This window comes from Lineus longissimus, chromosome 19 (genome assembly GCF_910592395.1).
Source record: "Lineus longissimus chromosome 19, tnLinLong1.2, whole genome shotgun sequence".
NCBI lineage: Eukaryota > Metazoa > Nemertea > Pilidiophora > Heteronemertea > Lineidae > Lineus > Lineus longissimus.
Window position 1 is genome coordinate 11,521,599 of NC_088326.1, and position 26,472 is coordinate 11,548,070.

General features: G+C 43.9%; 3 protein-coding genes across 5 annotated transcripts in view; 2 read left to right on the top strand and 1 right to left on the bottom strand.

Moving 5' to 3' along the window:
* Positions 1-11,304, top strand: part of LOC135502718 (tolloid-like protein 1) — a 39,530-nt gene extending 28,226 nt beyond the window's left edge. For 2 of the 3 annotated variants that reach the window (XM_064795689.1, XM_064795690.1), the window contains exons 2-10: positions 1,139-1,334; positions 1,680-1,903; positions 2,074-2,142; positions 2,528-2,708; positions 3,055-3,254; positions 3,661-3,844; positions 4,331-4,542; positions 5,842-5,907; positions 7,657-11,304. In XM_064795689.1, coding sequence (XP_064651759.1) covers positions 1,139-1,334; positions 1,680-1,903; positions 2,074-2,142; positions 2,528-2,708; positions 3,055-3,254; positions 3,661-3,844; positions 4,331-4,542; positions 5,842-5,907; positions 7,657-7,736 — 1,412 coding nt within the window. In that variant the 3' untranslated portion in view covers positions 7,737-11,304. The remainder of the gene's footprint in view (positions 1-1,138; positions 1,335-1,679; positions 1,904-2,073; positions 2,143-2,527; positions 2,709-3,054; positions 3,255-3,660; positions 3,845-4,330; positions 4,543-5,841; positions 5,908-7,656) is intronic. The other variant, XM_064795691.1, reaches the window with a different exon arrangement.
* A 208-nt stretch (positions 11,305-11,512) lies between these two features.
* LOC135502717 (uncharacterized) lies at positions 11,513-24,954 on the bottom strand. Its single transcript, XM_064795688.1, has 6 exons — positions 24,852-24,954; positions 17,047-17,409; positions 16,530-16,652; positions 14,425-14,811; positions 13,223-13,845; positions 11,513-12,749 (listed from the first exon to the last, which is right to left on the bottom strand). The coding sequence occupies exons 2-6, from the start codon at positions 17,407-17,409 to the stop codon at positions 12,530-12,532; spliced, it is 1,716 nt and encodes a 571-aa protein (XP_064651758.1). The 5' UTR covers positions 24,852-24,954; the 3' UTR covers positions 11,513-12,529.
* On the top strand, positions 18,717-21,097 carry LOC135502825 (monocarboxylate transporter 12-like). Its single transcript, XM_064795929.1, has 3 exons — positions 18,717-18,826; positions 19,693-19,836; positions 20,211-21,097. The coding sequence occupies exons 2-3, from the start codon at positions 19,743-19,745 to the stop codon at positions 21,095-21,097; spliced, it is 981 nt and encodes a 326-aa protein (XP_064651999.1). The 5' UTR covers positions 18,717-18,826; positions 19,693-19,742.
* Positions 24,955-26,472: the final 1,518 nt, after the last annotated feature.

A 26,472-nucleotide genomic window follows, 5' to 3' on the forward strand; every position in this document is an offset into this window, starting at 1 on the left:
GGCTCGGATTCTCGGCCATCGGCCAAGGGTTTCTAAATCGACAAAGTCCCTTCCTCTATGCAAGAGTTATTGGAATTGGAAGACTGTGTCTGTAAAATTATCAGCACTATCCAGCAATGACGTTGCTCACATTCGTTTACCATCTCTTCGCAATCCCAAGACAATTACTTGAAATTAGTCGCCAGTTCCAGTAGCATTGTACTACGTGTCAAATAAAATATATTCTACTTTTGATTCTTTCGAATAATTCCGATGTTTTTTTAGATTTACCCGTATAACTTATTTCTTCTACGAGCAGAAAAGACATTCTAGCACTGCAATATTCTCTCTGCCGCCGGTGGCGCCGTCTCGTTGTTCATTGTCGTGCATTGCGGTCTCGCGATGAAAGTACAGGCAGCCAAAGACTCGTAACCACTTCGCGGACAAAAGTTGAACTAACACTAACCATGTTTCAATAATACAATAATGATAATTGGCCCACTCTCGGCCATGGTGGAGAATGCTTTGTCATCAATATTCATCAGAAGCACTATTTAGTTTCCCAACTGGTCGAGTTCAAATGAGCGCATAATAACTGTTTTTTATGTTTACACCATCCACCAAGAGATGTTTGATTATTTTTCAGAAACAAAAATTGAAATTTTCGACATGCGTTTTTTTAACACATAGTATGTATTCATACCACGTAAGCCCTGACTCTGTTTGCTGATATTAAAACACGTACATTCGTATTGTATATAAACATACCGGAAGATGCGGCCTGCCTCCTTGGAGAACGGGGTACAGCGTTTTGTTGCATGCATATCTGAGTAGATTACATGTCAACACGATCGAATAGGCACCTTGGGACTGGGTTAGGGAAGGAATTGATGAACCGGTAATAGAGAGGCAGGTTTTAGCCTACTTTAGCAGAGGAAAGGTAGCTAGTATGGTGGGTAAAGGTGTTGGTTTATCTTGAAAGATACGTGCCAGTTTTCAGGGCGCTGGGGTCACATATCTAAAAACAAGTCTAAGGGGCCAATGGCGTAGCGAGAACGTAATGGACACCACATCATGCCCATGACGGTGAGCCCCCTGTGGCCAGATAGCTAAAACACGTCTATACCCCTAACACCCATTGTCATCCTTGTCGTTGCAGCCAATTGTAACAAGACGTGGCGTAGCGCAGACCTCGAAGACACCACGGTCAAGCCTCTCACGGTCAGTCTGACGATCAGGCCGGAGGACCACAGGAAGGCCGTCAAATGCCGCATGAACTTTATCGGCAAGGAAAACGAAATCGTCCAGGTCAAAATCACCAGTGTCAGAGCGGGTAGCTATGATAAAAGCTTAGGGTAAGTTCTGTTGTCCTTCATAAAAGACTTGAATCATCTCTAATTTGTCCAAACCAAAGATGGGGCCCTTTGCATAGGTCCCTGTTTCTATAAATAACCTGGCCTCACCATTGGGATCAGTTGCGGTAACTTCGTTTTTGGTCTCATTGGCCAGTACGGTGGACCGCACAGGGCGTGACGTCAAACTTGCCCCTGACGCTTGGTGCGTGGCATGTCCCGGGTTGTTGCCCAGACCGAACTGTTGATACAAGTCTAGTAATGCCATCTATCCATAAATCTTTATATCAAAAAGCATTTATAGACAGTTGGAAGTCTTTATTGATTCTTAATGCATTATTCTTTTAGGACATGTGTTGGGGGCCACCTGAAGGTATTCGACGGCTTGAACTTCCACGCGTCCAGCTTCCCGCCAACAGTCCTTTGCGGCTACCACGAGGCGGAGGGCCCCCTGCCACAGCGCATACTGGTCAAGCGGTTCTCATCCCGAAACTCCTCCAGAGTCGAGTTTTTTGTGTTGGAGGCGAACACCAAGTCGGGTTTTGATATAGAGGTCACTTTTTATAATAAACGTGAGTAAAAGGTTATGTCAATAGAGAGCGTGCGCACAATTTACGTCTGCGACTGCGACTTCAAATTCGAATGATTATCAACCTATAGAATGATGTTATAGGATTTTTTGCCAAGAGGCCTGTTTTCTTCAATACCATTTTGCTAATTTTGATTACCTTCTCATTCTCAGGCGACAAAAAAGGTCTAAAACAGGTGTACGGAAGCTACCCAGTTACGAAAGGCCGAATACCGGACACAAGTAAGTCTTACTCTCGTTCACACAGTCACTCACTCCTGTAACTTGACTTATCTATGTCAACTGTGCCACCGCATCCCTCCAGGCAATACGGTCCTTAGCCGTCTCTCACAACTCCAGCGCTCTCTGCATCGTGGGCAAAACAACCATCCACCGAGTCCAGCATCGTCGTCTTCGTCGTTTGCCTTCATCATTTCCTTGTTGCCACTTCATCTCCATGTTTCGGACCAATTAACACACCAAAAGCAGTTCTTCTGTTCCTAGGCCGGTTTACGTAACATTCCCTACTGCATGAATTACTTGTAAACACTATGACAAGGGATGGTGCTAATTATCTTTTGACCTCGAGCAACACTTCCTTTAATTTTCATCGTATTTTATTTTACAGAGTGTGATTGGAGAATACCAATCAACGACTGCTCGAACGGATGTTTTTTCGTTACCCCTGGTTACCCGGGAATTTATCCCCCAAATACAAAATGTCGCTACTATCTGACGAACGTCGTGGGGGAGAGGATCGAGCTGTATATGTCCAGCAGTTTCCGGGTCAAGTTCGATATGAAAAAAAGGTGAGGAACCGGGTTAAGTCGGGCAAAGGTCCCCGATTGGCTGTGCATAGCTCGATCTAGCTACTGCCCCGATTACAGGCCGATCAGCCAGCTTGATCAACGGGAACTCCTCGAGGTGAGGTGTCAGGGCGAAATACCTTCAGGGTGAAGTTCGATATGAAAAACAGGTGAGAAGTGAGGCTTAATTAGGCAAAGATCCCGATTGGCCGATCGTACGTCGATCAAGCTATTTCCCGATTACAAGCCGATCAGTCGGCTTTGTGATAAAATGGGGAACTCCTCGATCGGCCTGTGATGTGTAAGAGTGAAGCATCTTGACATTTGATCTTTTTGTCTCATTTTCCAGTAATGACTGCAGCGAAGATTACGTGAAGGTATTCGAAGGCAACTCCACAGACAGTCCTCTAATCGGCAAATTCTGCGGCCATGACGGCAAAGTGATGATATCGAAATCGGAATCTCTGCTAGTTGAATTCAACAGCGGCCCTGGTGGACCCAAGTGGGACTACAGCGGATTTGAAGCGAGCGTCCAAAAGAGATGGGGAAGTAAGTAAGCATGTCAAAAATCAAATTCTCTTCGTCTGAGATCGGGGGCGTCGAAAATGACATCATTTGTCCGGCTGTTTGATTTTTTGCATCAAGTAATAAAAAAGCTATTGATGCCAGAAGACAGCCCAGTTCGTCTTCCTAGAAGAGAAGGGGTTTGACCTTAGGCACCGCGCCATTTCGCCTGAACTTGAAATCCTAAAGCCATAAGAACTCTTTCAAACGAAGTGAATGCAAATTTCAAGGGTGGGAGTCAGTTTTAGAACAGTCTCCCACCCCCAAAATTGACATTCACTTCATTTCCAAGGAGTTATAGCCAAAATGGTGGCGCCTTTGGTCATCAATCCTTAACATCCCTTTTGCACTCAGCAGCGGCACTCGGTCAGTCTCTTTGCTTTCATTTCAGTCGCTTCTGGACGAAAGATACCGAACACCGTATGCGACTGGACATTCGACGAGCCTAACGATACTAAGGAGGGCACTCTGAACACTGCCGACCACCAACTACCGAGAGGGACAATATGCAACTACAGATTCAGGGCCAACCCGAACGAACGCATAGAATTTTCAATCGTCATCAAAAAGATGGGGTACGTGTGCATTGTGACAATAGAGACTTTTGGCAAGTTCAAAAGTCTTGCCCGTATTACGTATCTGTATCGTTTTTTCGGGCATATCAAAAAATAAAAATTGAGTGCCCATTTACGTGATCAATTATCGAGAAAATAAAGAATTAAAAATTTATAGAGTTTTGCCCTTTTACAAAAAAATCGAAGTTGCTCAGTTATCATGGCAAGTATGATAATGGGAAAGGTAGAATTTTGTTTGTCTTGGCCTTGCCTTGCACATGGCTGAGGGGTCCATTGTAACTGAGCACCATGCGATTTAAAAAACACATGTCTGTGGAGTTATTATGCGTTGTAATTTTTCTCTAATCTATGTACTGGCTGCTACATATTACCTGCAGGCTACCACTTTGACCCCCTTTTAGGTGTCCGTTGTCGTAAAAGAAAAATAAACTACTCGGTAGATTGCTCTGGGGTTGATGAAAAAAGTTACGTTTTATCTCTTCATAGCAAGAATTGCGTAGATTACATCGAAATCGACGACGAGAAAGAAAACGACAAACCAGCTACCAAAATCTGCTGGGAGGATCTAAAACACCAAGGCAGACGAAACGAGTACAAAATCACCACCCTCGGCCCCAATGCCACCATCAGATACATCCATAATGGCGGCCAAATATCCAACATTGAACCAATCTTCATTGATTACATTTTCCTGTCAGGTAGGTGACGTCATCAAAGGTCAAGGTCTCAATTCATTCAAAGGTCAGGGTCACTTTGAACATTTAGCAGAGGTTTCTTTTTTAAAATCGTCGGTGGTACTTTTAGGAAAGATGTCACGGTTATATTAACCCAGTGGTTTATGGAAGCAGCATAAAAACGAAATGGTGGATAGTATATCTTTACGTAGGCCTAATTTGCATGCTGGCTATTACGCTTATCATGTTCTATATAGCCTTAGGCGCGTCATTGCATCCTGCTACACTAAAGTCTGGTGCGTCTTGTGCCGGTATGGAAGTAGGAAGTGTCCTACTAGAAAAAGTTTCCCGCTATATTGTGTTCTGACGGATTATAGCATATGGTTCTATAGTGGCCATGTGGTCAATAGCTCAAAGATTGATGCTCATTATAGAATAATTTGTTCCCCGGGCATTCTATCATTGGACATTTCAATCTTCTACACCGGCCAAGCTGAAAGGCGCTGCCTTAGCCGGTAGCATGCAAGATTAACGCCTCTAGCGGTGAGGCTCTGTTATGACCTTTGAGGTCATACTCTGGTGAATGTTTGCCCACATCACGATGCGCCAACTCTTCCTTGGCAATTTTTCTCAGCTTTGAATTGATGTTACAATTTAAAAAACAAAATAACGACTGCAGCGCCCCATGTGGCAGAGGTTGCAATGACCAGCTTGATTCCCAATCTTGACGTGACGCAAAATCAATAGAGGCTGACCCCATGCCCCCATACGTCGGCCATTTTATTTCTGCAAGTCTGAGCCGCATCACTAGGGACGCTGATCTTAAAACGAGGCAGATTTGGCTACAAAGAGCAGTGCAAGGAGTCTTCATTTTCAAATGCTCGAAGCATGGTATAGATAATAGACTGGATGTTGTCAGTCTCGTCAATTCTCGCGAGGTTTGATGTATTGTCATCTTGTTGTCTGTACATTACTAGCGCATGCGTAGTAGATATCAATATGTCCTCTTCTGTAGTAGAAGCTTGCGTATTCGGTAACTATTTAAGATAGAACTTTCTGAACAGATAAAAATTCTGTTTTCGAGATGGATGTTTCTGCTCGACAGTACTGTACTTACTCACCAGGATTGATCTTATTCCATGCATGTTAAGTTCGCACTTTGGAGTGTACCCTATAATAATCTCGCAGTTCGCCGAATCCTTGACGCATAAAAACATTTCCAGGCAATTTTTTATAGTTCTGCGCGCAATATGCACTCACATTGGGCCTCGGTCCCGAATATGACAAATATGACGTGGTATTTTAAACATTTTTATTCTTTAGACCCGAGTTATAATGCTAGCGACGCAGTTAAACCAGACAAGGGATACACTAAGTCAGAGCCAGATGGTAGGTATTCAAGGTCAATGTTAAGGTCAAGGTCACTATGTCAAGGTCACTTTACCAAACACAGGAACTTTTAGAATGCATATTGCTTGTGCTGAATCGTAGGCCTGTGTATTCTAAGAGTTCAATAACTGGGGCGATTTTCGCATGCCCAAGGGCCTGAATCGGCATTTATTCAGAAAACTGGACAACGAATTTTAGCGGGTGTAATATGCATATTACGCAGCAATTTTATGAAGATTTCGATGATGCGTTTTCTGACTTGTTTTGAAAGATCGAAATCGGTTCGTATATAAAACAATGTAAATAGGGCTCCGGGCGATTATTTGCTAATCTTTCCGTCTTGTATGAGTCTAATTCGATGAGGCAGTAAACTACGTTGTCTCTTCACCCGACCGATAATATACTAACTGCTAAAACCGTTCGCACCGCCGCATTCACTAGCAAATTCGACGCGTTCCAAGGCATGCAGCATGTTTCACCATCACCTATCACGTTTTTAAAAAAAAATTCAATGTTGTAAAGCTTAGAACCATACTTTCGATGCTATAAACGGCCAACTTTCGTCGCGAATGATCGAGATTCGCAAACATAAATGTGGCGGTTTTGGGGGGAAAAACGGAAAGAAATGTTGAAATCCCCCCTACGAATCACCCTCTTTCACCAATGTAAGTTCCTGTCTCCACTGCGTTTTTTCCCGCTGCAGTTGATATGAAAGGTAAAGAAAGCACGCTCATCCCCGCCGCGGGAAACACTCTGGTGGAAACAGGCCTTTACGTTGTCGGTTTCGGGATCTTTTGAGAATGAAGTCGTCACTCTCCGGAACAAGATCTTTAGTAAATGCTGCAAAGTTTGCCTTTTTTCTGCTTTAGATGTCCATACATATGCAATATCTTTCACAACATGTATCAAAAGGTCGGTGGCAACTTTACAAACCAATAATTTGCCGCTGAATTCTGTTGATACTGCCGGTGAAGTCAAAAAGTGTAAAATAACCTTTTCAAATGATCCCTCACTAGTATTCCCTTTTAGGGATCGTTGCGTCATCTCACGTGGAACATACTACGTTGAGTGGACAATAGCCGGAATTTCATCTCCGAAACTTGTCATTAATGACTGGGTCTCGTGGCAGACTACACATTGTAGATGTTTCCGCACCTTAGTTACTTTGGCTGTAAATTGTCCCGCTCCCGCTACATTGGAACAGTTTGAGGCCGTCACTTCAGCCTTATCATGGTGCATGTTATAACTATGGCTTCACTCCACTGTCTTCCGCTGAAGCAAAACCAAGCGGAACAACTACATCAGTAGTATGCCACATGCATTACCACACTGGGTCAGTGCCTGCTTTTTAATTCTGCACGATGCATGTGAACGGAGCTTGTTTTTGATGTTTCTTCTGCACAACGTTGTTTGATTTCTTTGTTTTTAGCCAATCAGAACCCTTCAATCATACATATTCGGCGCGGTCATCAGAACTGACCAATACCAAGGGAGTATTTTGGTGATATGCAAACAGATGATATTTACATGTACATGTGCCTTTATCGTCAGTGTGTCTGTTCAAAATCAAAATGGTGGTCTACTTTCTCAACGAACGTCAATTTCAAACGCCCACGTCCGGTAGACCATCGAGTATCTATAACTTTCGTTTCAAAGGCCCATATTAAAGCATACTTTTTCAAAATGGCGTACCATGTTTACAAATATGACGGTGTTGGCGCTAACGGTTTCTTCTGCTCTCGCTTCCAGGCACAGTTGGTGCAGCCGGTATGATTACATTCAACCTCGGCCCCCTCTTGATCATCACAATACTCGCTGCACTTCTCTAGACGAAAGCAGCCTAACCGGAAGTTACCTCAGGATGTATATGACGTCATATCCGAAACAGATATCAAGAAATTTGCGGTTTTTATTGGCAACATCGTGGAGTGTTTCTATTAACATAATTGACAGGACATGACGTAGAAGTAACGCCAATTGATTGTTCTAGATGACGATCTACCCTTCATAGAATCACGCATATATGCACACAAAAACAATATCGTTATTTACGAAATATGTTCACTTTTTCACGCAGAGACAAAGACGCATTCAAAGGAATACCTTTTGAAAGGACCGATTAATTACGAATTATCTATTTACATGCAAGTAGTGATGGGTCTGATGTTCCTACGCACAAAATGGCGGAAGACCCATTATTAACAATGGATGCACAAGACGCCAAACGACACGATTGGTTTCGTCTTGACAATCTTAAAAACATATTCAACTGTGTGTATGCAGTGCGTAATCGTGTTTACAGATTTGCCAAGCTGGCCAAATTTACCAAGGATTCAATGTAAATCTGAATAAATGAATTTCTGAGAGAAGTTGTCCGATAAAGACGGCAAAGCCTGTTTCGTACAGTGTTACTATTCAATAGTGTTTTTCTGTATCGATTATGCATTTCCACACCAAAGGTTGCAGTGTTGTTTTAAAATACCTAGACCATCCCTACGCTGGTAGTCATGTGGATGTGTTTTTAGCATCCTTTCCTCAATGCCGGAAATTGATTTGATCACGTGTCACAACACCACACAGAACCGGGCAATACTCTGTGGTGTTTTGACCGAAATTAACAACATTTCCCGGGAAGATGAACGTAAACATGGCAATGCTAAAAAACTGTGGATTTGATGCATCCTTTTCAATCGGTATTCGCTAAAGAACCATAGTACCGTAGGATACAAGTGCGTGTTTACATTGCAGACACTGCTTTGCCATCATCTCGTCAACTCATATTCTGGTGACACGCCGGGTTACGGGCAACCTAGGGGTTACCAGAATGTGCAGTTTGTGAAAATATTTTGGTGACCTCATCACTTTATCTGAAACCGAGTCAAGCATTGCCTAACAATCGCCATTTTGCAACAATCCATGGTGACTTCGGCATTTCTTATATAGCTTGTAAAAGGCGTTTTCATTGGTGAATTTCGGCTTGTAACGCGCGTTTCTACTGGTTGACCAGTCTGAGGGGGAACGAGTAATTCTCAGCCTCCAATGGGTGTCCAGGCTTTATTTTCCTCGATATGTAATATACGCTGGTTAACCGAACAAGGCAAGACTTGGCGACGGTTACCAATAGCGAGGCATGGAGAATGGGTGATTCGCTGAGGGTATAACAGATTCAGCAATACAAGCAAGGCTTCTCTCGAAATCCTTTATTCTGATTGGCAATGTCTCTGTAAGTGAGCTTGATAACTGCGTGATTTACCGACTCCACTGAGTCACAGAGATTCGGGCATCTTAGTGAAATAGTGAGGTCCGTTCTACCGCACAAGTTACTCTTGTTACTCTTGAAATGTGTTAATAGGAACTGCTCAACTCGCTATTTTCAGACAGGTAACTGAAATAAATGAATTGTACAGCCTTTTAAAGTCACTTCATGCACATGGATGGCTAGGAGTCCATGTTCATGAAAAGTGACCCCGTAGAAAGCCCCAATCACGCCATAACGGCAGGGAGTACCGGGCAACATTTCTGGCGTTGTTACGTGATTATGGTAAACAAGATGGCCGCGACGGTGTGTAACACATACACTTCTACTGTATGTTCAAGTACAGGTAGTTTTACTTTGAAACACACGGATTTCACCATGTAATTTTGGCTTCGGGTCATGCTATGATATCCAGGAATTGGGCAATTCTGATAGATAATGTAGCACGACTTTTAAAGCCGAAACAGCATGGACGACACCACACCAAATATATCATTGTCATTGGAAAAAGCATACGACTTTAAAGGGGTTCAATATTTTTCAAAACGACCGGTGCCGTTCTAGAGATAAAGCAGCGAGGACACGTTTTCGGATCTTCAACAACTCAATATACAATACCAGAATCTGGGTATTAGTTGATAACGTAATTAGAGGGCAAGATTGTAGCCCCCTTAAGATGGAAAATCCTGTTAACGTGTGACAAGGCGCAAAACGCGCGGCTGGGACGTGATTTTTATCTTTAAATTGTTACATTTCTATATTTTATTCTAAGTCGTTGTATATATAATATGAAATAAATGTATATTTAGCATTGGAAATCGATGACGCCTGCTAGAATGGATAATTTCTGACGTCACACAGGTAGCAGTGCCTGGCGGCGAAGGTGTAACTGTAACTAAAGCTTGTGATAGAATGGACAGGTGATGTAACGAGAGCAGACGCCCTAAAAATCGCTCTATGACGTGTTTGTAAGGAAAGGGTTACACCATAAATTAGTTTACTGTTTTATCATTATGTGTGACCCCATGCGTCATGGGATGAAAAGCCCAAGACATCAGCGTATGTATACTCGTAGCTAAAACTAGCAACAATTTGCGGTTAAGCTATGATCTGTTACCCCCTTGCTTTACGGCATGAAAGAGCTCGGGGACTCGTCTTATTACTAAACTAACAACTCTGAATAACATAGCATGATGCATGACCCATATCGTTACGTAGCGGCTAAGTAGCGGCTAAGTCTACGACACCTTAAGTTGGTTCAGTTTTCAAAGATTGAAATTTAGTTCCAAAATGACTTATTTGTCATATTCATGTGAAAAACTTGACAGATTGTTTATATGGGCCTCATTTGTATGAGTAAACAACCTCAGGGCCGGTTGATTTGAGCAGCTGGCAGATAAGATTCTGTCCTACATACAGCGGCAAGGTTAACAACCTTGACGTGCCGTAGAATTTAGATCGGCTGCAATTAAAGCATGATGCACGACCCCTTCCGTTACGAAGTGAAGAGCTTTGGGCCTCAGTGTACACTAGTTTGCAGTTAAAGCATGTGATGTGACACCCTTGCGTTACCGACGAATCACCGCGTATGACGGTACAGAATGACCTTGGGCATGAGGCCTCGATCATTCTCTCCACATTGCGTACAGTAGGTCTCAGAATCTAGGTTCAGAAATGTTCTGCTGATAGAACAGAACGATTTCAACATCAATCTCCCAACGAGAGGATAGTTAGCATTTGCTCCGGTGGGGCAGAGTCAGTAAACGGTGATAATCTATCACTAAGCAACCGTTACCAATGTCGAGACTTGGCGGCTTTAACATATGAGTTTCTCGAAAAATGCCTCGTGGTTTGGCATTCCTTACCTTTAATACCCTAGTTAGCCTAAACAAGAAAACCTAATTGCCGTAAAAGAAGAACCAAATTCTCTGTTGCAAATATTGTGAATGGAAACGATACCCTGTTCAGAACTTTACTCCGTTTTCAGACAGTCAAACGTTTCAAAGGTGTTCCCGCGAATGCTTATTGGCTATTTGCCGCTTGGTGGCGCTGCTCTCTAGATCCGGGTACTTGCTGCGCCTCCTAGCGCCGATGAAAGAAAGCGTGATCACAAAGAAAGTATGCAAGCAAGACGTGTTTTATTCTTCGGCTGTTTGTTTTTCAAGTGTTATACAATGTATTCGTCTATATTGGTTGTTGTCAATCGTTACATTATAAGATGTATGGAATGTATAATGCGTACAATGTTTTCAATTTTATATGTATGTTCAACAATAATTATTCTATTATAATCAAAATTATTGTGAATGGTTCATCTCGGCATTTTTCATCTACGATAAATACATTTTTTTCCAAAACAAACTAAACTAGTTCTTTTCACTTTGTATCCTTTATGCATGTGTATAAAGCATATATTCGAAAATATTCACGAGTCGCTAGTAATCATTTACAATATGGCCAGAATACCAGTAAATCCAAAATCATGGGTTTGAGAAGAAAAAGAGTTTGAAAGTTTGAAAGTTCTAAAGTCATCCTGAAATTGAGGGTTTTTCACTCATATGTCATTTTGAGAGGCGGAAAAACCACTGTTTAAAAAAAACCATGTTTGTATAATCCCAAAAGATGCGATAGCATTGTGAATCCACTTGAATACGATGCAATGTCACAAATACAATGTACATATACCAAAATAACTATTTAATCTACAACTCGTTCTCTGTGAACGGAGTCGTCATTTTGTGCTGCATGACAAAATAACCTGTGTCATATAGTTCACGAATGGGACTGAGGTCATCTTGACTCGCAGCCCTTAAATTTATGCTCGGAATAGTTAACTGCTCGGTTGTAGGCGAGTCGCTGACATGTTGCTGGCGGCTTGGTATTTACCAGATCAGTTAATTGGCTAAAACGCACCACGCCATGTGGAACGTTTTCTTGCAGTCTGTTGACTGTTTCAATTATCAATATTAACATAAAGTATCCGAAACCTATGTACTGTAATATAATTTCAAATACATAATTTCAATACATTAATACTAGTAGTGTGATGAATAAATCGCCTAATATCGGCACTATTTCGCTACACGACTGCTGCCGCCCTAACCTCGGCCTCCTCCTGCTCCAGGTCTCCTCAGGAGCGGCCCCGCCCGCTTGCCCTTAAAGACCAACGCCGTTCGTTAAAAATTTGAAATTTGTGATTGAATTTGAAATTTTAGAAATTTACAACATTGCCGCTGTGTGTAGACATACACTAAAAATAGCTACGGCATTGGGTATAACTGCAATTCTATTTTCCTGGTCAACCAGTGATCACAAACGGCGTATCCCTTTTGATAAAACTGGAGGCAGGGCCACTGGAGCGTGGATTTAGTTAGCAGACTCCTCTTCACTATGCTCTGCCTCCGCCTCTGCCCTAGTGCGTGCCTTCTCCGCCTTCTGCCTTTCATCAAACTGCTCAATGAGCCGAGGAATCTTGTCCTTGGCCTCCCGGACGCTTGGGTTGTCTTGGATGCAGAAGTGAAGCTTCTGCTCAATCCGGTTCATGCCTTTGTGGAACTTGTCGCAAATACATTGGAGGGCGACCCACCTGAAACCGTACAGTGTAAGACGTTAGACAAAGCTCAGGCCACTGAATCAAGTGTCAGTAAAGGGGTCAAAACAGGGTTCTGGTAGAAGAGGGAGCAAGAAATCCAAAGAGGTCCGAAAGGTAGGAAACTTCCACTTTACAAGTTCGCCCCCAGTACATTGTGTAGTGCATTAATGTACAGGGGAGCGAACTTGTGAAGCTTTCCCTTGGACCGGTCCGTGACTTCTCAAAACAGTATACCGGAAAAATCATTGAACTCCAATAAACACTGGAACGGGCCTGCCTGAAATTCACACTAAGCCACATGTCCAAAACTGCCTCACAACACTCGTGAATATCATTATGAGTCATCAGCACGAGTGTGGTATAACAAGTGGCGGCGCATTGTGGTAAGCAGGGGTATTATCCTCCTGGCCAGGTTAATCCCACGCCCGAGTTGTCGAAAGTTGTAGGTCTATCTGTACCGTCCCTACCTTGCATAGAATTTCATGGCTCCTTTCTTGAAAGTCGGGCACGACCAGAACTCCTTCCTTTCTTCCTCGGTCTTCCTCTCGCGAAGCTTCGCAAACAGACTCTCACTGTTGCTAATGGACTCGCACTCTTCGTGCAGGTTGTCCCATACACCCACGGCCGACTGCAGCGACGCCTGGAGGGACTTAATCCCAGTCTCCGCCCCACGGAGCGCCATCTCGGCAATATCTTCCGTACACTTGAGCGACTGCGTTAACTCGTTCAACGCCTCATGGGCCTTGTTTTGCGCATCGTGGTACCGTTTTAGCTCCTCCCGTTCATTCTGTAGATCCTCACGGGCGATATTCGCCAGCTTGTCCTGCTGCTCGGCAACGATCGGGTCGCCTTCGTAGAATCCTAAGGTCACCATCTTGAAGAAGCCATGGCTGAACGAGCTGGCGGACTTTGTTGCAGCCGTGTCGTTTTTTCTCGCGTCCCTCTCCATCTCCTCGAAATTGGTACATCTGGATAAAGACACAAACGTGTCTTCCTCTGCTTGCTTCAACTTTTTCTCTATCAGCTTTTGCTTGTTGGTGACGCTGGATTCCTGTTTTGCGTTTGCCTCAGACATTGTCTCGCGATGTTTCTGCAAGAGCACACAGGTTGCACACCATTACGACTGATAAACTGTGCCGGTTAAAGGCGCTTGTACAAAGGGTCTCTATGAAAGGTGCATGTGAAGAAGACTCACCAAATTCGGCTAAACAGCGTATATATAGTATATACATTGTACTCCGACTCAAACTTGGAGCCTGTATTGCAGCCGGCCAGTAAAATATTCAATTTGCTTGAACAGATGAACGTTTCATACCTACAAATGTCTAATTTAATGCGAAAGCTTAACCCGCTCTTCGTCATCCTGCTCACGGTTTCGAACACTGGTGCTGATGGAATAAGCACGTTGGCGTTTCGGCATCCTGAACCTCGTGAGTGGTCTGTAACCCTTTAAATGTAGCCGGGGTTGATAAGATGAAAAAACCTTGGTGGTCAAGATGGCGTTTCGGGAGCTTAAGAGGGAGTTTTCGCAAATCCCCCGAAACGCCTACGTAAACGCCTATCCCATTGTTCGAGCTCCTGATGACGATGTCGAACAATGGGACTGGCGTTCGCGTTTACGTTTCGGGGGATTTACGAAAACTCGCCAGAAATATTTCGAGATAGGTACCTCAGTAACATGGTCCAAAAGTCCCTTAAATTTCTCCTCCTTCTCATGAATCTTTTCCTTCAAAGTCTCCGACATCTCCTTCAACTGCTCGCTGGTCACGCAAATGGCCTGGAAGCTCTCAAGTGCCTCCTTCTCAAACCCGTCAAGGAGGTACCCAAACCCGCACTCCAGATCACCAATGATATCGCCAGCCTTGGTGCGGTACTGCATGACGGTCCGGTCCATGATGTGGCTCAGGCCCAACACGTCAAACTGCATGTCTTGGACTTTTTTGTGGAGGCCGGCGTCAGCGACAACCCCGTAGTAGGCCATGCTCAGGCAGTCAGCGACTATGTCCATCTTCCGGAGGATGCTGCCGATTTCGAATTTCGGGGCAAGGGTCCGAACCTGAAATGGGTGACCGATTCGTGACAAAGTGGTGTATTATGTACGCTGTGACGACTTCACGCCACGAGATCAAAAGGACGCTCGTGCCGTGCTGGCTGTCCGTGTTTGCGATACCACCAGGTGGCGCCAGCAACCCAATGTACATTTTTGCCATTGTAATCTACCCGGGTAATCAATCGATTCCATATAAAACATATACATTGCAGTATCATTGACACTCGCGAAGAATCTGCAACCCTGGTGGTGGAGAAGCTCACTAATTTGCATCACTTGCGTGGAGACATAAGGTCCCTTTAAGTTTACAAATTTAGCATGTCACATGCCCTCGAATGCTCAATTCTCATTGGCCAAGTCACGGAAATTGCTGCTGCGTCATCGTTTTCGGTTGACTCATGAAATGACTCCACTTTCTGTTCGTGAAAAATGTATACTGTGCGACAAATACTTTTTTCATTGATGTTAATTTTTCTTCACTCATGTTCTTTGGGGGATTTCAAGGAAAATTCCTCCTGTTGGGTCTGACTACCCAGGCACTACCTGCCTCGCTTTGCATGATAATTCCATTACTGCTCAAGTTCTGCCACTCGAAATGCGGAGTACATGTAATACCATTGCACTTATAGAACGCAATTCCTAAACCCACTTAATATATACTGGAGATGTGGGTAACCGGAAAAACGCCGACCGACCGACCGACCGACCGACCGACCGACCGACCGACTAACCTGCCAACCTACCGTCATATGCAGTATCCCTTTTGCTTCTCTATAGCACATGTATCTGTGTAGTGCCCAGCGCAATGGACATGATGGAGTCCGACGTGTCGGACAGCAGCAGGTCATTTGAAATGAAATTGTAAACGAGCGCACGTGCGCTGTTCAAATGACAACAAATGCATATTGCGCGTTGCAGTTCATGCATTGCATCGGTCGAGACACTCGAGTAGAAAAACTACAGTGCATAGATTAGGCCCAAATCATGTTTTTATATCCACCGACCATGTAGACAAAGCATATCTTTAGAGTATCGTTATCAGTTCCTTACCGCGTGGGCTCGTTTTCCCGGTATAATTGACTGGAGATGCTGCTGTCAGACACGTCGGATTCCATCACGTCCATTGCGCTGGGCACTACACAGATACATGTGCTATAGAAAGCGAAAGGGATACTGCATATGACGGTAGGTTCGCAGGTCAGTCGGTCAGTCGGTCGGTCGGTCGGTCGGCGTTTTTCCGGTTACCGGAGATGTGGGCCTATTTCTACAGGTGTCTGTCTCGGAGAGTACATGTGTATCTTGTTCCCGACCCACTTTGTGGGAGACAGAATACACTCTCCAAGCTGATCGAAGGATATTATCTCTGCCAACACATATTGCAATTGTAGCATGTAGTCACAGGCACGTGATGAATAATTTATCAACCAGTCAAGCAGCAGTCGGTCAGCCCCAATAAACCTACAGAAAACATACTTAAAACTTGAAAATGATATTTTGAATGAGTTTTGTTTTTGTAAGTTGTTTGTATGAAGGGGCAAATCGAACGCTCTAGTTCTGACATCTTCACTCACCCGTTACCTAGGTCAAGAATCGTGAAGTTGCGACGGGTTCCGAAATGGCAGTCTGTGTTGGCAGTGATGGAATAAAGACATCAATAAATGTAGTTCCAAGACTGCGCAGGAGATTACTTGTGAGAATATTGTAATCGTAGGAATACGCCTTACCTCATTTTCAACAATAACACTGTCCGGTGGGGGAGGCTCGTGGAGTGAGTGTGTCACTCCATGAATTCTGATATTTGCAATCGCGTTTTCCTGGAAATCCTGCGACTCACTCGCAGGAACCTCCTGAAATTGATACGTAAATCGCAATACACGCTCTGTTGATCAGGCTCGGTAGTGGTTCTTTCATGAAGTTTTGATCAATACCAAAATTAAGGATTTGGTTGTATCACCAATCACCGCGAGGGTGGCCCTAAAATGTAGCCCAAAACCGAGGCACCTGGTCAAGGATTTGGGGAAAATACCAGCCCCATTCGAGCGGTGTTTGGTTAAGGCAAAATATGAAAGCAGTCAAGACTTTTGATTGCTTTCATATTTTGCTCTTGCCTCTATTTAGTCCAGTACCAAGCGTACTCTTTCAGTTGACCACCGCAGATAAATCTAACTCGGTCACAGGGTTACAGGTTTCCTTTTCATTATCCAAATGCGTTTACGCAAAACGAATAGGCGCTATACTTACTCTAGCTGTAGCCATTATGCTGCATTCGTATGACGGAGGCAGATGCGGCTGTTGAAACCCGCTTCCAGCACGCACACCAGACGAGGCCATTGAACCTGATGACGTCATGAACGGCACACCCGCGGCCGACGGCCGGACAATCAAGACCGTGGTGTCCTTGAACCTTTCAAGGTCATCGTCATCCTCGATGTCATACATCTCTCCCTTCTCACCCGATGCTGTTTGTAGTTCAAAGTCATCGGACAGCTTCCACTTCTGCCGGATGGCCTCCATTGTCTTTTCGAAGCTGCCGAAGTCGATTTTGACGAACTTCCGCTTCGACCCGCAGACCACTGTGACCTCCTTCATGCATCCGGTCGCCATCTTAAATGAATATCATGCGATACAGTAAAAGGATTGGTCAGAAATAACTCAGTTTATAAATGTGTGTCCGTGTGAGTGGGGTGGGGTGGGGGGGGGGGGGCTAGGGGGGGGCTAAACTTTACCAATATATCTTTTTTGAGTAAGCTTCATTAGGGCCATGATGATTCATGTCACATTGTCAGGTCACTGATAATACTCCCAAGATGTTGCTAGAATATTGGTTTTCAGTCCAACATGACATGATCACTGATACTAGAATACACTGAGAAGTCTCGGCATCTTCCCTTTGATCATGCGTCTCACTCAGCCAATTTACTTGAAACCATAATAAAGCCCACATTTTTATTTAGCTACAAACTGTGCTGAATTTGCAATACAGTATTGGAAAGACAAACAACACAACGAAAAATGTAAACACTATTCTAATCTCTAGTTCATCAAGAGCCAATGGGATCCAACGATTCAAATTAAAGCTGGACTTTCAGCCATGCTGTTTTTGCTCGCGACGGACCTGCGGACATGCGATTTGGATTCGATGTCGTAGCGATCGTTATTTTTTCTCAGTGCTTGGTCAAATCACTGACCAAAACGAGCTTTACTGCCTTGCCCGAGGATTTGAGTAGCCAATTGAAATAGGCTCCGATCCGCTGTATTCGCTGTACTTGTAGTGGGACGGGCCAGGCCGGTCTTATTCGACTGTCGCCCTGTCTTGGATCGTGACCGCACTCTCGCTATAAACCGTGTCATTTCTAAAAATAAGTTTGTGCAAAAACGCACATCGGTGCATGTCCTTGTTGCTTTCAACGATGAATTCCTAAATGCTCAATTTTTTCTGACAATAAATAATATTTAGCGAGATATAGCACATTCTTTTAAATGTGAATGCTGTACATTTGGCCAAGTGGCGGCACAGATAGATCTGGCTATTTCCGGCTATTCACCGTTCCAGCTACGTACGCCGTGGCCAACTAGATCCGCTACGCTCGTGGGGTGGGCCAGCGCCGGTCTAAACGCAAAGTCGAATCGGGGAGTTTCGAGGGGAGTGGTGCCCTAGTTGCAGACAACGCCTGTCTGGTCAAAGAGTGACCCAGCGCCATGGGTCACTCTTAAAACTTGTCAGAACACCCATTAGCATTGTGAAAATGTCCTAGATAGCAAAACCTAAGAAATCTCACACATTAGTTTTGTAACAGAAACCCATATGTGAGCGTCACGCATCACGTCCTTCATAAATATGATATACTAGTGCTTTTAGTATGACAAGGACACAATGACTTGTTGATGCACTTATGACTGTGGTGTACACTCGGTTTATAGTTTGTGCTTCATGACGGACATGATCAACTGGCACATGGTGCCTCATGGTAGATCACGCTTAGCTACGTTGAGCCGTATCTCTGAAGTTAGGCAAAGGAAGGTGATTACAAGCGCTTAAAGTAATATTTTTGCATAGCAAAACCAAACCAACGCCCATATCAAAGTGATTGGTCGATTCAAAAATGCACCTAGCTATCGTGGTTATCCCTCAAATACCGCTGGAGCCCGTTAGTCTGGCCATCCTCCAAACTGCTATCCTGAAAAACAACTCCACCCACGAGCCTTTTTTGAGGGCGCACATATTTAAGCTCGATGGGCTCTCCCTGAACTTGCTTGTTTCAATATTTCTTTGGTGCCATGACCGGATGGAGTGATACCGACAGCAACATGCTAAAATCGTCATTAGGTCGTTTTTTGAAATCACGCAGTCACCGTCGTCAGTGGTTGTCGGCGACCGGAAGGACGGACGGTCCACAGTACCTTAACTCCCGGGGCAGTCCATTGCGTCACCCTAACCTCAGTGATCTCCTTATGGTTAGTGAGGAACGAGGCCGGTCCACTGAATCATGAATATGATATCATGAAGGCCAATGGTTATACCCCGTTCTATTGCATCGTTTTTGACAGTTTAAGGATTCTTCAATTATCATGTTTGGAGAAGTCGCGGTCCTGCTAAAAGCGATTTTCTTTGAAAAACCAACATATCTCACGCATCTGTTCGATGACTCTCGTTACTAGTGGCTGGTATTTCGTTGAGTTTTGTCAAAAAATACGAGCCTCAAATAGTGATAACATAAATATAATTTAACACTGATTATTATGCTAATAAGGAAATGCTATTCTCAAACCCCTCTAAGACACGAATGTCCACTATCACGTCATAGCACTGGAAATCAAATAATCCATTTTGTCTCTTCGACGAAATCCCTTATTATCAAGAATTCATCGTATTCTTCTCTTATCTAGGTCCTTTAAGTGGTACCCTAGCTGTGCGATTCGGCCACCGGCCCGTGGTGATGGTGGGTAGTATCCTCGCAACCGTTGGTATGGCAATGAGCGCCTTTGCTGTCAATATCTACCATCTTTATTTTAGCTTTGGAATCCTCACAGGTAAGTATGTGACGTCACAAAAGCATTGATGCACAAGATGTAATATTTTCCCTTTAAAAAATACCTGAGGTAAAAATACCTTTAATATCAGCCTGGTTTCATTTTGCTTAAAAGCTGAATGGCCAATGTACTACGTCAAGTATCTTTTCAACAGATCCTCCCAGAAACAAATAACGTTGTAATGGTCTCACCCGGTTGCAATTGTGAAGGACATCGGTATCGCTGTCATCAGCTCTACGTACCATCTTCAATAATAAAATGTTTTGGTGGAAAATTTGGTTTCATTAGAAAACTAGCATGATTTGTCCAACCAGTTCTGTGTCGGCACATAAATAGTGTTTTTTTATTTCGAAAACTTAATTCGTCTTTTGCAGGTTTAGGCGTTGGGATGAGCATGATTCCCGCGCTAGCCATGGTGGCCTTATACTTCGACAAGCGGCTCTCCCTCGCTGTAGGAATAGCTCTGTCAGGCGGCGGCCTATCCTACATCGTTTTCCCGATGGTCTCAGCAGCCTGCATCCGTTTCTACACATGGAGAGGAACCATGTTCATTCTCGCAGCATTCTGGGCGCAGGGTTGCATGTGTGGAGCTTTATTGCGCCCCCTCGAATCTCGAACTACCATCAAAGATGGCGCCCGGAAAAAACAAGTGCCGCGACCATTTATGTGTGACATTGGTCTCCTACGGACTTGGCAATTCTGGTTCTACTTGTTGGAGGAATATCTATGGCATATTGACTTCATGAATTTTGTCGTGATTCTGCCAGATTTTGTCGTCTTAAGCGGCCATACGAAAGAAAAAGCAGCAATACTCTTGACGATAATTGGTGTGTTTGTCATCCCATCTCGTCTGCTGGGCGGGCTGTTCCTTGACCGCGTGAGTGTCAGTCCAATCTTGCTGCTCGTGTTCGGAATCGTTACGCTGGGGACCACGAGCCTTACGCTGCCATTCATCAAGGCGTCCTTCATCGGGATGGCCGTGGTCTGTTCGTTCAGGGGCATCCTCCACGGCGTCCTCGTTGTCTTCCTCCCAAAGGGCCTGGTGGTACTCTTCAGCCGAGATAAACTCACCATCATGATAGGATACGTCACACTATTTACAATGTTTGGACAACTTACTGCACCGCCGTTAGGAGTTACGTACGGCAGCACTTTAAAATCCGCCGCAGGTATACAGAACGCAATGCAACCATCAGCCTACCCGAAACGTGCAAGCCAAGCGAAAGACCGCCTAGCAACACCGGCAGAAATCATTATATGAGATCAGCATTAGTGTGACACTTCATGTAGCGGTGCGTGGTGACGAGTAGGCACATTATCCTCCTGGCCACCAAAATTCCACGCCAAAGTTGTCCCTTTAACAGTCATTTTTACATTTTATTCAAATAGCTTATATAAATATTCTTCCTTCCTCTAGGGTTCATCTTCGACCATACAGGGGACAACTTTTACGCCTATATCACGTGTGCTGTCATCTCCTACGTCACTGCTCTGATTCCCCTGGCGCTGTACTTGGACAACAAAAAGAAAATCAAGCGACTTCTGGCGGAGGGGGACGCTGAGGAGGTGGTGGAATTGGAATCGAAAATGGTTAGCACCCATTCACTGTTAAGACCAATCTTAGCCTCGCCATTGATAACGGTTGCTTTTTGATAGTAGTACCGTTTAGTAGCGTGCATTTGGTCGCTTCCGGTTTTAGAGGCAGCAAATGGCACCTAGTCCTCTCATTGGGAGATTGTGGCAAGACTTCATGCTGTGTTAGCCAATTGGAAGCTCTCAATCCTGCTTCACCGGTGCAGTCTTTTGAATTTTGAATTTTTTGAAAATTCTTTTATCTTTACGCACCTTTGACCAACATCAGGCCCTACTCCACGAATCTCGGAGAAGGAGATCCAAGATGGCGGCCTGTGTTGGCAGGCATGGAACAGCCTTGTTGGGCGACTGCGCAGGAGTCCAATATCAATATGCAGTCATCAATTTGCGAATGTTTTCATTCTTATTCATGTCCTCATGTTTTCTCCTGTAGGGTGAAGATGCGCCAGCAGATGATCACAAGATAGACTAAACAAGTACTCATACTACGAAAACTGGGAAGAACCAACGATCTGGTAGCTCTGGAGAATGAGCAAGGCCAGAGAGGTCGTCTGCAACAGATTCAGTTGCGACCAACTGAGATACTCATTTCGTCCAAATACTTTCAGGGACTGGAATGCGTTGGCTCATCCACCAGGAGGCCAACGCATTGGGGGCATTGTGAGTTAAAAATCTTAAGGCTAGCTAAACTCGCCCACCCTCGCTATCATCGCAGTCTTTGATTTTTGAAAGACTCTGGTATCGATCATGTGGCCTATGTTTAAAGTGGTTCTAACCAACCACGGACGCTCGAATGCTCTTATTCTATACACTATAGTCCTGATAGTGTCCGTCTTCTAACCGAGTATCAAAAGAAGAAGAAGAAGACGAAGGAGAAGAAGAAAAACAAGAAGACATTCTTGCGTATCGCACACAAGGTTTTTGTTTACTACCGCCGCGGTCCCCCTACCGCGACTGGTGAGGCAATGAAAACGAGCATTTAAGGACATGGGATTTGCCTGACCAGGAGGATAATACCCCTGCTTGCCACCATTCACCGCCACTTGTAGTATCGTACCAATGTTGTTTTTCAGCAGTGTTACGAGGCAGTTTTGTACACGACTTATGAATTTCTGGCAGGTCTGTGGTTACCCATCGTTCAAGAGCACTGTGGTTTTTCAGTTCAAAGATTTTTCAATAATCTTGTTTGGAGAGCTCATGGTCCTCCTGGAAGCCGTTTATGTAACATGACATATATCATGCCCTAGATCTCTCTTTATAATGTAGGTACCTGGATACATTCTAACAAAATATATATAGAACCGTACCTGCCACTTCTTATATATATCGTGCATCCAGGTCAATTTCATGGAAATATATAGACATTGCCAGAGATTGTAGAATTCTCTCAATGGCCCACTCGTTCGAACGATCAATATGAAATTAGGTTATTATCCTAAAAATATTCGCTATAAAGGTGTAGACGTACAAATCAGTAAGCCTATTTGATAAGATAGGTTTTAAATTGTATGCTGTTTGCGATGTTTTAACACGACCAAAAGCATAAATTTGGAACCTTTCTTGGGGTCGCCTTAAGATATCTTGAAGTTATCTGATGTTTGCTCACAAATTTCACATATTCATGTATCACAATATAAACTCTTGATAGTCTCACACCAATACCAAATGGGTAGAAAATACAGGCTTGGTGATTTCTTGTCCTATCCTGGCAAAAATGCCTCGGACTAGCTCATTTCGTCATCGTCAGCGGACTTACGAATTGATTGACGTGTATCTGATAGGGGGTAGGAAATATACGGCCGATAAATACCTGCCACATAAACCTCCCGCAAAAATCTACCCTAAAATCTCACCGTAAATGTGTATGGCTACTTGTAAATAAACCGCAAGTTTAAGGAGTGACGATGTCTCATATTAGTTTAAGAAATATACCTCCGGCAGAATCTCTATACCTGCCGTAATGCCGCGAAATTATTATCCGCCGTAAAATACGCACCCGTAAATGAAAATAACATACCGCCCTCTACCCTGATCGGCTGAGACTGAAATTTGCGGCGAGATTTTACGGGAAATTAATGCGGCTAGTATTTTTGCGGGAGGTTTATGCGGCGGCTATTTTATCGGCCGTATCTATTTGATGTATTGTCCCTATCCCCCATACCATAGACCCACAACGCACACATTTTTATCAATATCAAAAGTAGGTTAGTGACGAAGAACAGATACCAAGTATTGCAACTACATGGCATACAAACTGTTGCTTACCCGGAAAGCCATTCGGGTTTTGAATAATCAGAATCCATCATGCAAGATAAAGAACATGATTCAGGTTAATGCGGCGGCTATTTTATCGACCGTATATATTTGATTTATTGTCCCTACCACCTATACCGTAGACCCACAACGCACACATTTTTATCAATATCAAAAGTAGGTTAGTGACGAAGAACAGATACCAAGTATTGCAACTACATGGCATACAAACTGTTGCTTAACCGGAAAGCCATTCGGGTTTTGAATAATCAGAATCCAACATGCAAGATAAAGAACATGATTCAGGTTGGTCCGATTTGCCAAAGAGGATCAGTGCTGCCAGCGAAATTTTGGGGGTCAAGGTCATCAAGAGCAAAATATTGTGGTTGCGAAAGTCGTTTTCTCAGGAAAAGTGTACTATTAATAAAGGTTATGGCAAAATGTAAAAAAATGATATCTTCGGAGAATCAAGTTTTTATTTTCACAACCTGGCCCTTTTTAAAGGGACGACTTTGGCATGAGATGTATAATATTTTGGTTTTTCATACAAAAATGACTTCCGGAAGTAACGTGCATGTACTCGTACATCACAGAACGCATGCCCGTTTACCAGTTTGTAGACGAAAATGAAAGTAATATGCATGTACATCACAGAACGCATCTCCGTGTACTGGTATGTCAACGAAAGTGAAAGTAACGTCCTCCATAAGACAATGACAATAATTTAACAATGATAATACCGTTATTTTTAGACATCAAATTCAAAGTAACGTCTAAAATTATAACAATGACAATATTTTGTCATACTTCTAATATAACTGACTGAATTATCTGGCCCGTACCGTTATCTTTCACCTATATAAATCGTAAAGGAAGGTCCGGAATAACTTTGATGGGGACTGTCAGGAACGAGACGGGAAGCCGGTGTAACGTTTTGTGAGTGTTTCCAATTTTGAGTGTTTTCCCTCGTCGTTTGGGAACATCGAAATGCAGATTTACACGTTTTTCTGTGTATCCCTCTCTTGAAAATTCACCCTCTCTCTATAGCTCTATATTGGAAATACTCAAATAAGGGGGAAAGCCACAAATTATACACCGGTCTATCTGAAACTATAGCGTTTCCAATTGAAAAAATGCCGATTTTGGATTGACATGGAGCATCGACCTACCTTTTCTGCTGAAAAACGCCAAACGTTGCAATTTCCTCCGGCTTAGTGCCCCCTTCTAAGACCCAGCAGGTTTTGCAATGACACCTTCACCTCCTACACCGGAAACCCAGATTTCTACATATCTTGTCCCCAGTGCACGCAGATTGTGTAGATCGATGTACAGGTAAGACATGATATCGTCAAATGGGACAGGGTTGTTCTTGTCATGTCGGTGGCATTTGTTATCATGTCGGCCACACCGCGTCACGTGTTACCAGTGTGGGATTCGGATAGACCAGTACTTCGTCCCAAAAAGGGACGAAGTGCGATGAGGTGCCTATTGCGAAAATGATTGGTTGCCGAAACAATGGTCCGATTGGTTGGCTAGCCTTGTGACGTCAAGCTATTTTTACACCGAGGGGTTTCCTGTTTTTCATCATGACTGAAGCTTAAATGCGTTTGGGCTGGAATTTCTGGCTTATTCGAGCTCACACATATGCTCGATGTAGAGTGTAGCGATGTTTTAACACGACCAAAAGCGTAAATTTGGAATCTTTCTTGGGGTCGCCTTAAGATATCTTGAAGTTGGCTGATGTTTGCTCACAAATTTCACATATTCATGTATCACAACATAAACTCTTGATAGTCTCACGCCAATACCAAATGGGTAGAAAATACTTGGTGATTTCTTGTCCTATCCTGGCAAAAATGCCTCGGACTAACTCAGTTCGTCATCGTCGGCGGACTTACGAATTGATTGACGTGTATCTGGTAGGGGGTAGGAAATATACGGCCGATAAATACCTGCCACATAAACCTCCCGCAAAAATCTACCCTAAAATCTCACCGTAAATGTGTATGGCTACTTGTAAATAAACCGCAAGTTTAAGGAGTGACGATGTCTCATATTAGTTTAAGAAATATACCTCCCGCAGAATCTCTATACCTGCCGTAATGCCGCGAAATTATTATCCGCCGTAAAATACGCACCCGTAAATGAAAATAACCAACGTAGTCTCCTCCAAACAAACGTGGTATATGTACGCTTGACATCTGGCCTTTATATCGTGGGCATTCTACGATTAATGAACAGCCAATCAGGAGTCCGTTATAGTGAAGGAGGTTAGGTTGTTGATCTTTTGTTTTAATATATGGTCACTGCCCGCTCGTCCCCGCTCCCCGGGCGCCCGCCCGCCCGCCCGCCCGCCCCCCTCCGATTCCACCCTACCATAGACCCCGCATTTAGGCCCTACCCTTTTTAGTGCAGGCAATGCTTTGAATTACCGAACATCTGCCTTTGACGTCCCCGTTATGCGCTCCGACCGTGCGCCCCGACCAGTACGAACTGCCGGTGTAAAAGTAGAAAATGTCCCCTGGAAAAAGTGTCCGGCCCTATTGTATTCTGCTATAATAATAATATTTTTATGGTCCTATTATCTGGTCTATCGAGACCATGACTGACAATGCAATAGCTCAGAGATTGAAGCGCATGATAGAATCCTTTGTTTCCCGGACATTCTATCCTAGGACATTTTAAACTTCTACACCGGTCCAGTGTAATCGTTATTGTAGTCCTCTGAAGATATCAGCCCGAGTCAGCTTGCAAGCACAAGGAAAATAGTGGAAGAGTACCCTCCCCTGA